Genomic DNA, 16,623 nt, shown 5'->3' with positions numbered 1-16,623 from the left:
TATTATAAAATAAATAATCAATTTAAATAATGACGTGACCCAAATTAAATGAAAAACACCCCCCAAAAAAATGTAGATTAAAGCATTTGCTACTCAAGAGATTGATGTTGACCAAAAAAAGAAACATTGAAGAGCAAATATCAAGACTTTCAAGTAGAGAACCATGGGTCTTTCCAGTACTTTATACATATTTTACACCATCTTCTTATTTAAACACAACTTTCAGAACATGAATAAAAGTAACTCTATTTATAATCATATGAAGAAAAGTGACAGAAACGGCACGTTTTCTCTGTAAACTGGTATTTGATCCATTTTCTTGTTTTTTTTTTCTTAATCCCAGCAGAGCAACGGCGCACCTTTAAAATATTTTGATTCTCTTTCATTCCCAGCAGATGAGGCGTGAATGACAAATATTGATTCCACTAAACCATACACACCACCACAAAAAAAGTACAAAAATCGTCTCACCTTAACACACAAATCCGTTTAGAAAAAGGAGGAACAGAAGTACAATACACGCACTTGTGCAAAGACAAACAGCTATGTGCTAATATTTAAGACCAAAACCAAGTTACTATTTACTTCTTTTTCTTTTTTCTTTTTTGTTCAGGAATCCCTGACTTGAGGTAAAAGTAAGTTCTTTTCATCTCTCGATTAACACGACGCTTAAAAGTGTTTACAAAATAATGCATATCTTCAGTTCATCAATTGCTACGAAGAGTACAATGTGCCCGTTGTGTGCATTCCTTTTGACATCAGCAAAAAGGACGAGAACACATTTATCTTTTCTTTTTTTTTTCATTTTTGTTTTTTAAAACGCAAAAACATTTCAAAGAGCCCTTTCAATGTGCACACAAAATGGAAAAATCTACATCGTCATGACGGTTAAGTTAGCATACAGGACGCACGGGCCGACGGACCCGACGAGTACGACGGACGACGCTTAGAAACTCTAAAATCGTACGTGACGGGACGCGGCGTCCCCCGCGAATCCCCGAACGTTGGCTCGCGTTCGTCGGCTGCCCTCCGGCCTCTCGTCGCATCTTTCGATCCGAGCGGATCCACAGTTAGCCCTGTTTTAAACTCCTCGGCGGAACACTGGGACGCACAGATACATTGAGACGATGATATGTTGTCACCTTTGCCTTTACCAGGCAGGCAGAGAGAGAGAAAATGGAAGGGGGGTGGGAGATTTAGCCACTGATTTAAAAAAAAAAAAAAAAAAAAGACTGGATGGCTCATTGGTCACCAAAACTGAAGTCGCCATCCGCCATCTTGATGCTCCCAAAACAACTACGCCGACGTGAGCGTTAATCGCCAGTTTGGTGGGTGAGAGAAAACATTCCACAGGTAAGTTCGAAAGATTTACTTTGAAAGTGTTAACGTTTGCTTGTGAAGTTTTTAAAAAAATTCTGAACAGCTTAATTCACTTGAACAGAGTTTTGTTTACGGTTGTTGTTGTTGCCTCACCGTTATAGGCTAACAGTTTTTTGCGAAAAAGCAATGTAAATATTTTCCCAAACTTCATCAGTGGGATAGCAAGAAAACACATTTTCTGTGAAATTTTTGATGAATTTCATAATACAGAACTCTGCAAATTGAATTTGATGTTCAAATGCAAGGAAACAATTTTAAATTTTGTCTGAAATAGGACGTCGGAGAGAAAACAAATGAACAATGCGTTTAACAAGTATTTTCCCACTGCGAGTCCTGATTTCCAAAAATATATCCAATTGATTGACTAAAAATGTGATCTTTTTATGACAAAAAAATGCTTATTTTTTGCTATGTTATGATGATAGTGCTTCACAGCGTATTTTGGGAAAAGTTAAGATGTCACGGAAATCGGGCCCTAGGTAATATGCAAGGTTTCTTGCTAGTCACGGTGTTCCATGTCTTTCCTTTGCATTTAGCCATTTTTTGGCTTACCAAGTCGAATTAAAAATCCTTCATGTTACCAGAACTGAAAAAATGTCATGCTCACACGACCAGTTTTAATTCTACATGCCAAACTTTGAGAAAAACCCTGTCATAATCCAATCTGCAAACTATGTCCGCCACACGTTTTGGGAGTACCAAAATGGCGGCCAACCAATCTACTCACCGCCCGATGTTTATGCGCTATCCAGTTTTTTTTTTTTTTTTTTTTTTTAGGTTAGTGGATTTAACCGGCTTTGCCTTTCAACAGGACACTTCCCATCCACGTCATCCAGTTCTGCCACCAGGTGGCGCCATGCCTCACACACTCAAAACGGGGATTTCATAGAAAAGCCTTAAAAGGAGCCATCAGTCATAAACACAACCCCAGCATCAGCTTTGATGGATAATCATTTATACTGCTCTTGTCTTGCTATTTATCTTTCAGCAGCGGAAAAAAAAGGCATTTTAATCGTGAGCGGCCGTAATAAGAAAGTTTGAGGGACGAAGAATAAAAGCAGCATCGGTTTGGTTGCAAACAAATGCATTGATTGCATCTGTATGGTATGCCAGCGGGGAAAGGGGGGTTGGGGGTAGGGGGGGGGCGGGGGTTCTCCATTTAATATGCCGTTGCACTTTATAGCATCCAATGAGTACCGCGCTTATGCTAACAAAATCACAACTGCTTGGCCGTTTTGTGCAGGTCGTGTCGGTCGCACCAGCAAAACCTCTTAAAACTGCGACCAAAGGCGAAATGACTTCAAAGAGAGAAATGCAAATCAACGTGTTAGCGTAAAACATAAAAGGCAAACCAAACGCGGCAAATCGATACCTAATGAGACCTAATAAATGGGTGTCTGAATTCAGAGCACATCAGAATGGTCCGTATTGCTGATCTTTGAAATCATACATAATTACAAAATATAGAACATCTCTTTGCAAAGTGTCTCCTATTTATATATTACAATTTACAGGTTCTCAACTAGGAAATACGAATCAGGCTATTCTAAAAAATTTTTTAATAACCTGCCTACTGGTGTATTTATCAGAAATGCTTTATCGCCGCTTCAAAAGTAATGCGTTGGTTAGTTCCTGCATAATTGTGTTGCTTTATGACTCGGCTGCAGTACGACTACTGTAATAAGTATCACGGGACGACGGGATCAAATCAGACTAAAAGAGAAGATTGGGTGGGCATGTTGCAGGGGCGGGGGTGCGATATGTCTTTCTATACTTGCATTGAAAACTTGCATGATATGCCAAACCTTAGTAAAGCGACTGAGGTAATGACATCGTCGACGTGATTGTCATCACCCAAACCCGCCGAGCCGCTAAATGAGCACGGCACGTCCTCGCCACTCATCCTGGTCGGATCTCCGTCCGGACCCCGCAGGTCAAGCCCTTTTGACAGAAAGGTCAAGTTGGCCCCTCGGCGCTCCACAGGGCTCCGTGCTGTGCCGTCCTACGCTGGCAAGGGGAGAGACGTTTCCTTTGAAAGAGCACGGTACTCGTGCGCGTCTTTCGAACTCTTTGCCTTTCTCTTCAAGTGTAAAAGGCACTTCTTTTGGTCAGAGCCTACCGACACGACGAGTTTGTCTCGTACTTTCACCGATTGTAGTCCGCCGAGGGTCCTTTTCTGCTATAATGTCGTGATGCAAATCATCTCGTCGGCCAGGTCCTCTTCGTAGGGGACTCCGGGTTCCGTCTCGGGCTCCTCGTCGCTGTAGCTGGCCGCCGGGTCCTGCGGGTCGAAGCCCCCCGCGGTCAGAAGCGGGAACACGTTCACCCCGTTGACGACCGGCGCCATGCCGCCGTTCAGCAGGTGGCTGGCCGCGCTCTCCATCTCATCTATCGTCATCTCGCAGGCGTCCGCTATCTCGTGCTTGGTGGCCGCGACGAACTTGGGATCCTTGGCGTACCTTCCGAGTCCCTCTGAGATCAAAACCTGGGCCAAAAAATACAATCATGGTCAGCACATCATTTACATAATAAAACTTGGCCATTTAAACACAACCTTTGATAAAATCTAAACAGCGTGGTGACATCTAGTGGACAACTGAAGCAACTGCAACCTCTCCAGAACAGTGGCAATAACGTAACTGTACATCCATCCATCCATTTTCTTCACTGCTTATCCTCACGAGGGTCGCGGGGAGTGCTGGAGCCTATCGCAGCTGTCAACGGGCAGGAGGCGGTGTACACCCTGAACTGGTCGCCAGCCAATCGCAGGGCACATAGAGACAAACAGCCGCACTCACAATCACACCTAAGGGCAATTTAGAGTGTCCGATTAATGTTGCTTTACCAGCTGATCCACCGTGCCGCCATACATATTTCCAGGAAAAACTTTACCGCTTCAACGAGGCTGGTGGCGCTGCCTCGCTTCTGGTGGTACTGGCTGTGGTACTCGGGTGGCACCTGCAGGTGAATGGGCGAGTACGTCCTCTGCGTAAACTCGGGGTCGTCGGAGTACCAGGAGCTCTTGCGCACCGACACGTGGCTGCTGGCTGCACTGTCCCTGTGCGGGTGGTCTACACGGATGAGGGGGGTGTAGTAGGGTGACTGGTCTTTACTGGCCGGGGTGGCAGGGGGGGTGGCCCAGGAGCGGGTGGAGCGTGTCGGGGAGAGGCGGTGGGCTCTGCTCGAGTCCAGGCCGGCTACGGCCATCACCTGATGAGTGACGAGATCCACTGTCAATCGTGCAGTGTGCAGAGACCAATGAATGTTGTAAAATGACTTTGAAATTACCGTAATTCCCGGCGTACAGAGCGCACCTGGTTATAAGCCTCATACAGTACATTTGTAAAGGAAATACCATTTGGTACATACATACGCCGCTGCTGTGTAAAAACTGCAAGTGCCCACATTGAAACACGAGATACTTACAAAGACGGTGCACAGTTTAATGCTAGCACCACCGCGCTAACGCCAGCGCCGCTGCACTAATGCTAGCACCGCCGTGCTAACGTTAATGCCGCGCTCATGGCACGCTAACGCTAGCGTCACGCTGACAGGGGCAGTTAAAAAAAAAAAACACATCGGTAATAATCACTGAGACACGGCAGTCGCACGCTAGCGCAGCGGTAACAGGGCCGGACTGGTAAAAGTCACTTCCTCGGCACATATATTCCACCGGTCTCACTCTTACCTTTTCTGCTCGAGTGCCCCCTTGCGACCATTAGAAAAAAAAATGCACAAATTAGTCGCATCACCGCATAAACCACAGGGTTGAAAGCGTGTGAAAAATTTGCAGCTTATAGGCCGGAAATTACGGCATGTTCAGTTTGTGGTATATTTACAGTTTTAACCTTTCCACATCGACGTATTAAAAAAAACAAAAACATGAGGGAGTGTCAAGTGTTTGAGTTTCTCTGCTATTCGCAGCTGGGCTCGGTCCCAACCATCTGCAAATAGCGGGGGATGACTGTATATCTCATTTTGCTACGTCACTGCTCCGTATTAAATATAAACTCCACAATGAAGATTAGAAAAAAGGACTGACATCGCCGACTGCTGAATATGAATACTTTCTCATTATTTCTGGAGTTACCTGGTGCTGCATAAGGTGCAGTGGGAGTGCAGTACGCTGATGTGGAAGCTCATCTTGGCTACCCTGCCTGCGCAGACACTCAAAGTTGAAAGATGGCCGCCTGTGACCTGCGCAACACGCGTGGACCAGTGAGTGACGGGCATGCAAGCCGACGCAAGCAGCACTTCAAAATATCGCAAATCATCGCTGTAAAACGGTGGATGGTGACGCGGTCTTGAGTGGAAGAAAACGGTGGCAAACATTTAGCTTTGTGACGTTCAAAAGCAAGATGTAGAATATATATATATATATATATATATATATATATATATATGTTTAGGTTTCTTTATTTTGCTAAATAAAGTGGTGCTTTGCCATACAACTTTAATTTGATCTGTGACCATGCTTGTAGCTCAAAGCGTTCTTTTCTTAAATACTCATCGACCACTGCAATGAATGGAAATGGCATTAATCTGTGCAGCCCCCCCCAATAGGAAAAACAATGTATTATTAGTGTTTGATAAGAAAAATAGCACCCTATAAAATTGCTATTCATGAAAAGATATCGTAATACGATATTTTAAATAGAATGGAAACAGTTTGTGGGCCATTTAATTCATTGCAGCTCCTTCTGGTTGTGTGTGACTTCATACAGTCGCGCAGAAAAAAAAAAAGAGCTTCTCAACTACTGTAACTTAGTAAACTGCAGTAATTTTTCCTGAGGATAAAGAATATATACCTGTGACCTTTGTCTAATTGTCTGTGTACATGTGTTGCTGCTGTGGAAACACCACAATATAGGTGCTCGTATTTTCCATCCATCAATCTATCTATCTATCCATCCATCCATTATTTTAGCCACTTATCCTCACAAGGGTCACGGGGAGTGCTGGAGCCCATTCCAGCTGTCAATGGGCAAGAAGCAAGGTACACCCTGAACTAGTCGCCAGCCAATCGCAGGGCACATGGAGACAAACAGCCGCATTCACACTCACACCTCGGGGCAATTTAAAATGTCCAATTAATGTTGGATGTTTTTGGGATGTGGGAGGAAACCGAAGTGCCCGGAGAAAACCCACACAGGCACGGGGAGAACATGCAAACTCAACGCAGCTGCGTCCGGGATTGTACCTGGGACCTCAGAACTGTGAGGCCAAACTTTACTCGCTGATCCACCCTGCCGCCTAGATGCTATTTTAATGCTTTTAAATACATGTGATTGTTTTAAATCTACGAAATATGCGATTCTCTTAGTTTGATGTTTAGATCAACCGGGAGTGGCATGAAACAACGCCGCATAAACCTCAACCTCTCATTTCTAGCGTCAACATACTGCATTTGAAGAGAATTGACGACGCAGGTCAGTACCGGGCAAACCTTCGGGCGTGGCAGGGAGCAAACGTCTTTTTGGTGACCTCCGCGAGTCGCGGTAGAGGGGCTGCTCATCGTCGTCGTAGTAACTGTCGGGATGATGGTAACCTCTGGGAGTCTCATACTCTGTATCACTGTTCTGGTACCTTGAAACATGAAAAAAAAAAAAAAACATAAACACTTAAAGTATCTTCTAAACAGCACTAAATGTATCACAATGTCCGCCTACCTCTCCCCCGAGAGCATACTGTCATCTTCATAAAACTCCTCCCCGCTGAAATACTCCCCGGACAAACGATCGTCATCCACCTCTTCCTCTCTGCGGATGGTGGGGTGGCGTCGATCTCCACCGTTGGACCTGAAGTCGGATGAGGACGCGCACGGGTAAGGGTGGGAGTGGTAAGCGCGTACTGGACTGGCGCCATGCACTCCCATGCACGCGTAAGCCTACAAGCGGTTGCAACGTTTCAAAAAATGCATCATAGCAACACCTAAACCTAAGACCCAGAGCGGTATTTATGGATCTCGAAGCCGTCTCGCTGAAATAAAAAGCAGTGGCCACATCATCTAACACTCCTGGGTGTTAAAATAAGCCACATGCAGAAGAAAAAAGAGCTTTGGTCCGCAATATGCTGGCCACTTGTAAACATTACCCCCCCCCCCCGCTTTACATTAGTAACATAAATATGTTTTACGAGCCTTTTACGCCAACCGGACGAATGACTGACCAGCACATTACGCCTGAGCCGCGTTTTGCGGGGGGTGCAGCCTATCAGCCATTCACGCAAAGTGAAAAATGAAAAAAAAGAACAGGGACATAAGCCCCTTCTTTGCGGTTACTGCTGGTGCCAAACCTGGAAAAAACAACGTACCTAACATAGGTCTCATAGTAGCGCCTTCTGTCCAAGATGGCAGAGGGGCGGCCGGGAGAAAGCATTTTTAGTTAGGGAGGAGAAAAGGGAGAGAACACAGACAAAAGAGGCAGGAAAAAAGTGATATATTTTATACTGTATATCATACAGCTGTCTACTGTATATCATACAGTATATGGAACATAATACAACAGTGATTCCTGACCAGTGCGCCATAGGAAATGATCAAATTTCACATTCACAATTTCCTTTGTCCATCATTCTATGGCAGACAGACAAAACATATAAAGGCTCTTTTATAATACAGCAGAAAGTCTATAACTGACTTCTTTATCCACTTTTTGTGACATTTTTATTAATAATTTTGCCGTGAGATTTTTTCTAATCAAGATATGTGCCATGGCTCAATAAAGGTTGAGAATCACTGATATACAACAATTTAATATATAGAGGAAGAAAAAGCATGATGGTGGGCATACACTCCAGTGTGCTTGACAATCCCATTTGTTTTTTTTTTTTTTATTCCCACGATGAAAAAAAATTACAGGAATGAAATCGTCGTACACACTTAACGAGTGCCAGGAAAAAACGGGTGTCATCTTCGGAGGGGCCGACAAAACTGAGCATTGGGGGTAGCGCGTGAAATGAAGTTTCAGTGCCACAGCATGTTTGGGTTCTAGAGGGGAATGGAGGAAGGTTTGTGAAATGTAGGGGGGGGGGGGGTGTCGATAAGAAGGTGGATTGTGCCTGGACGCCTGAGGACAAATAAGACTAATCTGGCTTCTTTTTTTTTGGCAGCAGAATTCACTGTGGCTGGCTTCCGGTCCCCGAACTGGTGACAACTAAACGGGGAGGCTCCGACCTGCAAGATCGTACAATAAATAAATCCTGCTGAATTTGGACCGAATGTTGTGAATACTCAACGTGGGATGCCCCTGGACTAAAACCATCATCTGGGTAATCTTAGTACCCAAATTGGAGCCGTATTCATTCGAGTTGAAGCTGCGCGGCCTAGCCTAGCCTAACCTAGCTCGATAACATCAAGTAACGTATGTAATCAAATATTTGCTGAGGAGGTAATCATCAAACGTTAGTACTTACAAGACTGGCAAAACCTATGTTTCGTTTACAACGAGGACCGTGAGTACATAATAGGACGTTGGGCATATAGAAACGTCAATTTAAACTTGCTTATAGGCCCAGACCACCTTAGCTTAGCTGGCTAACTACAAGACGTGTTTGTTTTGTTGAAGAAACATCAAATGTGAGTAACTTCATAACTTGTATGACGAGGGCCGTGACGACTTATAAAAAATTTAACAAGTCTTACCTTAGTCCATCTTAATACCCAAATTGGTCCCGTATCCTTCGCGTTGAAGCTCCTCGGGCTGAGTTAGCCTAGCTTAGCGCGCAAACAACATTACCTAGGTAGAGTATACAACGAGGACCAAATATTGAACTTGGACTCAACCTTCAAATACCAGAGTGAGGGCCATTGTGGTTTGAATCCCTCCCATCCGTATATCCTTTAAATCGCCATATCCTTTATATTTTCACACAGGTAGTATGTGATTTGGAGTTCGTTGGAATGACGATTAGGAGAAAGGTTGATATTTTTTTTAGCCGGTTATCCTCATGAGAGTGGTGGAGCCTATCCCAGCTGTCAACGGGCAGGGGGTGGGGTACACCCTGAACTGGTCGCCAGCCAATTGCAGGGCACATCGAGACAAACAGCCGTACCTAGGGGCAATTTAGAGGGTCCAATTAATTTTTCGTGTTTTTGGGATGTGGGAGGAAACCGGAGTGCTTGGAGAAAAACCACCCATGCATGGGGAGAACATGCAAACTCCACACAGGCAGGGGCGGGATCGAACCCTGAACCTCAAATCTGTGAGGCAAACACTTTACAGCTGAGTCACCGTGTCGCCCATTTCAGGGTCACCTAGGAAATTGACCCCTAACTTTATGTGAGCAGTGTAATCTTAGCGGTTCTAAACGGTTTCTGCAGTAGAACCAAGGACACATGCGCTGGTACCTTTGAGATTGCGGGCCACGAGGCTTTTCATAGTCATAGTAGGAGGCGTGGTGACCCGGGTAGCCATTGGGAGGGGCGTGGTCATCGTAGCGATGGTGCCCCCCGTTGGGGAGACTGGACTTGTTGGCGTTGTTGAGGTTGATGTTGGTGGATTTGGGAGACTTGCCGTAGGAGTTGTTGTGGTGGCGGTGGTGGTGGTGGCGGTGGTGGTGGTGCCGGTGGTTGGCGTAGGACATGGCGTTGGCCCGAGAAAGCCGCCCCACCGGTTGCTCCATGTGAGCGTAGTGAGGGGGCGGCTGCACCTGCAGAGGGCGCTGCGTCGCGTTGGTCTGGTGGCCGTCCGATCGCCGATGGCCTCCGTTCATCAGGTGGTTCCCAAAGAGTCCGCCGTTGCGCTGCCGACAAATACCCACAATGACACTTTTTTGATGTTCAGCCCGATTTGATAATTGATATGGGAAAAATACAGTCAGAAGCTGAATTATGACTTGTGTGGAGGATGAATTCATTGTGCATTGAATTAGAAATGGAAAAAAAGAGGGTCGAAAATCATTTTTTGGGGATTGCTTTTACTATGAAGTACTACGCGAGAGTATCATCAACCTATTTCATCATACACACGACATGCAACAATTATATTCCAACGTGTCCAGTCTATGTTTTCGTTTTTCACTGTTTTTAATTGATGAATTAATCGAGAGACTTGGATGCCTCTCAACTTTTGTCCATATCGTGAAAGCGACGTGTCATATCACGAACATCATTCCCGTCAGGTAAAATCAAATCACTTACCCGATATATTTCCTCGTCTTCCTCCGGTATGAAGTCTACTAGTTCGTCATCTTGCAGGTCACATGATATCGCTCGGCGAATTTCGGGCCCGATGTCGTGGAGCGTGCGGAGGCCGGCCTGTAACCATGACAACAAAAGGCCTTCGTCTCACGGCTCAAAAATAGGAAAATGGACATCTTACAGCCGCAACCGCACACACAAAAACACACACACACACACGGACTTTAAGCAGTTTTATGCTTGATGATTTATGACATTGACATATGGTGACAGCAGGTGCGGCCATACACTGCCGTCCACTTCATTAAGTACACCTGGACACAATAATGAAAGCAATTTGGAATTTTGGGCGTGCAACAAAAGTACAACCACAACAATATCCATCCATCCATTTTCTTAGCCGCTTATCCTCACAAGGGTCGCAAGGAGTGCTGGAGCCTATCCCAGCTGTCGACGGGCAGGAGGCCGGGTACACCCTGAACTGGTCGCCAGCCAATTGCAGGGCACATAGAGACAAACAGCCGCAGTCACAATCACACCTTGGGGCAATTTAGAGTGTCCAATTAATGTCCCGTGTTTTTGGGATGTGGGAGGAAACCGGAATGCCCAGAGGAAAAGCCACGCAGGCACGGGGAGAACATGCAAACTCCACACAGGCGGGTCCGGGATTGAACCCGAGACCTCAGAACTGTGAGGCCGACACTTTACCAGCTAAGCCAAAAATATACGTTGTCAAATTGCAACCTCACGTGACACGATGGCGAACACTTTACATCAACATGTCTGACAAAAAACAACAAAAAAAAACAGGGACACAAATTACAGCTCCACAGGACATAAATAACAAAATATAATATTCATACTGTACAGCGAGATGAACTTCCTGCTGGATCACAAACCATAACATTAGCACACATGATGATATTTGAATGAAATGCACACAAAGGCGTCGCCCACGCAACACGACAGCGCTTTTCACATCTTTTCACACGATCCGATCGGCTCACACGCGCACACACACCGAGCGACAACCGGACCCGGCAGAGACTCACCTGCAGCGCGATGGCAGTGCTGTTCTGGGAGGGGTGCGCGCCCACCAGGCCTTCCTCTTTACGTTTCTTGAATTTCCTAAAGTAGTCCTGTATCAGGAAGGTGGCATAGAACTTCCCCACGGTTACCTCATCATCTGAGTGAACAGACCACACAAATGCTTCCTGTGTCAGCAGGTCAGCACACACAAAACCACTCGCCGATGGGGGCGGTTTGGACCAACTGAAATACATCTATATCGATGGCGTAGGCATTTTATGCATCCGAATTGACCTTAAATTGTATTTTTTTTTTTTTAAACGGAAAAGAAAATGAACCATCTCTGCTCGTTATCGTGCTTGCCTTTGTGGATTTGTGCATCTAAAGAGCAGTAAATAATCCAAGTGGCCTCCTCAAGGAATAGAATTCATTTGAAATATTGCGGTTAAAATTCCCCTCCCCCCAGAAATAAGGAAAACTGATGTGTTTTGTCTTCATTTGCCAAGTGAATAAATTGTCACTTTTGCAGGTGACAAAGGGAATAGATTTTTGGATTTTTCTGTCCAATCAGATTCCAGCCTCTACGCGTCGTCATGCCGGGATGAATCTGCCCTTCACATTCAGTAGTGCGTAGGCTACACGAGCAATGGGATTGTTTCTTTAACCAAATAAATTCCAGAATCATCCTGACAGGGCAAGAATGCTGAGCCTTGATGACGTCAGTATTTTTCCGTCCTCTGATTGGTTGATCAGAGGAAGCTAAAATAGACAAATAAAGCAAAACTGTAGCGATGAGCACATAATCGCAAATTAATCATAACCATTTCAGGTGAGTGTAATGTAACTTATTTCAATATTCATGTTATTTTTTTATTTTTATTATAAACCTCACAAATGACATTTATTTACAGTATTACCTTCATTTAACTCTTGCCAAAACGAAGCAATCGAGAGCATTTCTGATACAGCATTTTGCTCCGCTCCGTTGTTTTATTACCCTTTTATATCTGGGATTTACTCAATCTTCCTTAAAGAGGCTGCTAACCTTCGTTGCTATGTTTGATTCGATCAAGACGGTGTAAACGCACGTTCAACGACGCGTTCCTAAGCGCTGTAGCGGATCCTGATGTGCAAGAGCGCGTGAGAATCACTTTGAAGCAAAGGTCTGGGTCACTTTGCGCAAGCACATTGGGGACAGAAAATCCGAGAGAGAGAGAGGCAACGCTAGTTCCATGCCACCACCCTAAAACAGAACTGCTTCAGAATATTCCGAAGTGCTTCAGAGATTTGAACACACATACACACACACAGATAGCAGAGAGTGAGGAGAAACAGCGAGAAAAAAAAGAAAGAAAGAAGACACACAAACACACACAACAAAAGTCCAAACGCCCGGGTGGCCGTGAAAGCCTGACGTCGGCCGGATCAGAAACAGGAGAAAAACACATGGACGGCGAACACTGCAACCAGGAGAAGATGAGCAGTGACATCATGATATATGAACAACATTGAATATGACAGCTAGCGCACGTGTGTGTGTAGTTAGAAATATTTTGGCCGGTTTGACTGCCGGAAGGATGTGAGGTGAGTGTGACTGACCACCGGCAGGCGGCACAACTTGATCCAGCAACTTCATACTGGTTCTCTTCCAGATTTTCTTGATGACAGCTCGGAGCTCCTCATTGGCCTGCTCCAGATTGCCTGCACCACAACGGAAATCTATTTCTTCACACATGAGCTCACTAATTGCCATGAAAAGTGAATCTATTCTTCTTTGTTCACCGAGTGTCGACTTTTTACCTTCGGTTTTGATCTTGAGAGCCGTTCGCACCAGTGCGAAAAGAGTCGCGTTGAACATGACGGTGCCGTCGCTGTTCAGAGGCATATTCATGGCCACCAGCCTCTGAAAAGGCGGAGAAGACGACAGCTTAAAAATGCAGGCTAAGCATTCACGCGACTAAACAATAAAAACTGTCACAACGTTTGGTACACCTGCTCAAGTGTAACATGAGCATACCCACGATGAACTGAAAATTCCGGCTTGACAAATCTGATAATGCTCAGTTTTTATTGACGCAGCGCAAAATGTGTTCATTTGATCGACGCAGGGGCGCTCCCAATATTTCCAATTTTTTTGTCCATCGTCCATTGGTGTGAACAAGAGTCATTGTTTGTCTCTAATGGTCATGTGATGGATGGATCCGTGAGAATGATTGACACCTCCCTTTTGACCAATCAGTGAGCGTCATTTTCTGAACTCCGCCCATGCTGTCCACAGCTGCGGTCTTTTACCCACAAACAAAGAGAGCGCGTGGTTACTTTAAGCCTCTGAATTGGGAGTGTTTGGTTCTGCTTAGATCCGATTTGGAAATATGGTGCTTCGATGTAGCTGAGGAACGTGTAATGGAGACCAGCGCAGTCCAGAGAGATTACTGGGAGGAAATCTGGTGCGCGTTGCCACCTCAAACCGTAATTTAGATAAATGCAAACTGTGGATTAAAGATTTTGGACGACCTCACGACCATCTGAACGTATTGAAAATAAATCAGCACAAATTCCAAGGTAAGTTATTCAATGACTCGGTGCAACACTTATAAAGAAACGTGGAAGCTCTACCTGAGCCGGGCGAAACTCAAAGCCTCCAGCTGCACCTCGGCTCTGCTCTCAAGCGTTCTTATCCATGATTAAACACATCACGCAAACACAAATACTGTATTTTGGGCCTACATTTACGTGTTCAGTACCTACGTTCAGACCGAAACAGGACACACATACTGACAAAATTTATGTAAATTAATTATCCACTAGGGCGGCACGGTGGAACAGTTGGTAAAGCGTTGGTCTCACAATTCTGAAGTCCTGGGTTCAATCCCAGACCCGCCTGTGTGTAGTTTGGATGTTCTCCCCGTGCCTGTGTGGGTTTCCCCCGGGCACTCTAGTTTCATCCTACATTCCAAAAACATGCAACATTAATTGGACACTCTAAATTGCCCCTAGGTGTGATTAATGTAACCTTGACATTATGAATATATCCCTGTTGAAAGTAATTCAGCCCTTTCTGTACACGCTTTGTCAAAAATTCTGACATTTCTGGGCGGAAAGGAAACAGAAATACTATCGGGAATTCGCTCTAATGAATCGCTCATAACATGCTTCGGCTGCACCGCATCCGCCATTTTCGGTAGCTTGGGGTGCATAACAGCAGTATTTAAGTAGGCGTGGCTTAGGCGCCCTGCGCGGATCTATCCATTGGCTGGCAACCTGTCTAGGCTGTTGGCCACCTCTCGCCAACAGCCAGCTGGGAAAGGCTCGAACTCACTCACAATCCTAATTAGGAGCATTTATTGGATTTTACTGCTGTATTTGTACTCGGTGCAGGTGTACCTAAAGTAGTGAAGTCAAGATGAGAAAAAAGGAGACCTTGCACGCCACGCGGTGAGGACACAGTTTACCAAAACCAAGGGGAGGCTGGATACGCCGAAGAAGTGTAACCACGTCGAGATGTTTAATTCTTCCCCTGGGTTAACGGAAAAGGACGTCAAAATTATGGATACAAAATTTATGCAACAAACATTGAGACCCTGTGAGTAACAGAGGTCATACTTGGCCTCCGGGTCGTACTCCGACCAAATTCTCTTGAATTCATCCAGGTGGTGTGGGCCGAGAATGGACCAATCCCGCGTCAAATAGTCAAAGTTGTCCATGATGACGGCCACGAACAAATTGATAATCTGGAGAACCACAAGAAGTTGCGCCGTATAAGATGCTGCCGTTAGGATGGAGAAATAGGAGCCCTTTTTAATACAAAAAATGCTGACGTTATTGCGAATTTGAAATCTGTTCGGTTTAGAATAGGGTTGGACAAAATTAAAAAATTGCGTCTTTAGTCAAGGAGGCACCGTCCAGAGGAAACTGGCCTGAATACTCAAAATAATACAATGAGGTTAACTTGTATAGAAAGTACCAAAAAGGCGCAGAGCATGTAGAAGGTGATGAAGTAAACTATTGCAAATCCACTGCCACACGTCATCTCCTCCCCGGGGTTGTAGTCTGACTCCGGGTCGCACAATTTCCCCGGCATGCAGGCCAGCATGATCTCTTGCCACGCCTCTCCGGTGGCGCATCTGGGAAATCAATACCGACGACGTGCCATCAAGATCTGGAAAGGATTTAGAAGGGTGGGAATGTTGGCAAAATCATACAGACCTGAAGAGGAGAAGCACAGCCTGAGGGAAGGTCTGGAAGTTGTTGTTTCTGTTGATGTGCGTGCCGTCCTCCATTGCAATTTTCCCAAAAACCTGAAAAAAATTCATTGGGTCCGCTAGTGAGAAAAGTGGAGAAAAATAATGCTGTTATCATGTCGTGGGACCGACCTGCATCCCAATGACAGCATAGATGAAGAACAGCATAGCTATCAGAAGAGCCACATATGGAAGGGCCTGGAAGAAATAATAATAATAACAATAATGCTGCATTACACTTACAAATATGTTTTACAATTGCACACATTATTCATTCCCTCCACAGTCACACCGCGTGGTGTTAAGATACTCGTGTACCCATGGCTAAACTGCTACTGTCACGAGTCATTGGGGGAGGACCCAAATATACGACTCCGAGGCAAAGGCATAATGTCCAGTGGGTTTTATTTCAAAAGCAGTGTCCGCACCTGGTGCAAACTCAATGAACTGGCAAATGCCCATGACGAAAACTCCAACATAAATACATGGTTGCCAGGCCATGCCCCTCCTGGCAGTGCTCCAGCCCCGCTCATGACATCTACAGTCTGACAAAACCGTGGCTGCCATTCTGCGCCTACGACCCCTCCGAGCATCCAATGCTGTTCAATCATGGGCAATCTGGGTTAAGTGTCTTGCCCAGGAACACAATAGAAAAATAAAACTGTTCATTTTCTTTACCACTTCATTAGGGTCGCAAGTAAGATGGAGTCAGCAATGTCGGGATTCACACTCACATTCACGCCTGTGGACGAGTTACAGTATACATGCGTGTTTGTGGTAAGTGTATGCAAATTCCACAAAGAAAGGTCTCAGGTCAAATTCAAACACAGTCCC

The 16,623-nt window shown here is 45.3% G+C and overlaps 1 protein-coding gene across 1 annotated transcript in view; it reads right to left on the bottom strand.

Annotated features, from left to right (window-relative positions):
- Positions 1 to 494: 494 nt before the first annotated feature.
- Positions 495 to 16,623, bottom strand: part of cacna1da (calcium channel, voltage-dependent, L type, alpha 1D subunit, a) — a 101,534-nt gene continuing 85,405 nt past the window's right edge. The window contains exons 36-50 of the mRNA XM_061831566.1: positions 15,922 to 15,987; positions 15,755 to 15,846; positions 15,513 to 15,672; positions 15,152 to 15,279; positions 14,969 to 15,065; positions 13,349 to 13,451; positions 13,148 to 13,249; positions 11,572 to 11,705; positions 10,520 to 10,636; positions 9,728 to 10,122; positions 7,050 to 7,178; positions 6,818 to 6,966; positions 5,471 to 5,577; positions 4,273 to 4,590; positions 495 to 3,865 (exon numbers count right to left, since the gene is read on the bottom strand). Of these exons, the coding sequence (XP_061687550.1) occupies positions 3,560 to 3,865; positions 4,273 to 4,590; positions 5,471 to 5,577; positions 6,818 to 6,966; positions 7,050 to 7,178; positions 9,728 to 10,122; positions 10,520 to 10,636; positions 11,572 to 11,705; positions 13,148 to 13,249; positions 13,349 to 13,451; positions 14,969 to 15,065; positions 15,152 to 15,279; positions 15,513 to 15,672; positions 15,755 to 15,846; positions 15,922 to 15,987 (2,403 nt within the window). The 3' untranslated portion in view covers positions 495 to 3,559. The remainder of the gene's footprint in view (positions 3,866 to 4,272; positions 4,591 to 5,470; positions 5,578 to 6,817; positions 6,967 to 7,049; positions 7,179 to 9,727; positions 10,123 to 10,519; positions 10,637 to 11,571; positions 11,706 to 13,147; positions 13,250 to 13,348; positions 13,452 to 14,968; positions 15,066 to 15,151; positions 15,280 to 15,512; positions 15,673 to 15,754; positions 15,847 to 15,921; positions 15,988 to 16,623) is intronic.

The sequence above is a fragment of the Syngnathoides biaculeatus genome, chromosome 10, assembly GCF_019802595.1.
Source record: "Syngnathoides biaculeatus isolate LvHL_M chromosome 10, ASM1980259v1, whole genome shotgun sequence".
Lineage (NCBI taxonomy): Eukaryota > Metazoa > Chordata > Actinopteri > Syngnathiformes > Syngnathidae > Syngnathoides > Syngnathoides biaculeatus.
The sequence above is the reverse complement of the archived record's forward strand: the minus strand, read 5'-3'. Positions and strand labels throughout refer to the sequence as shown.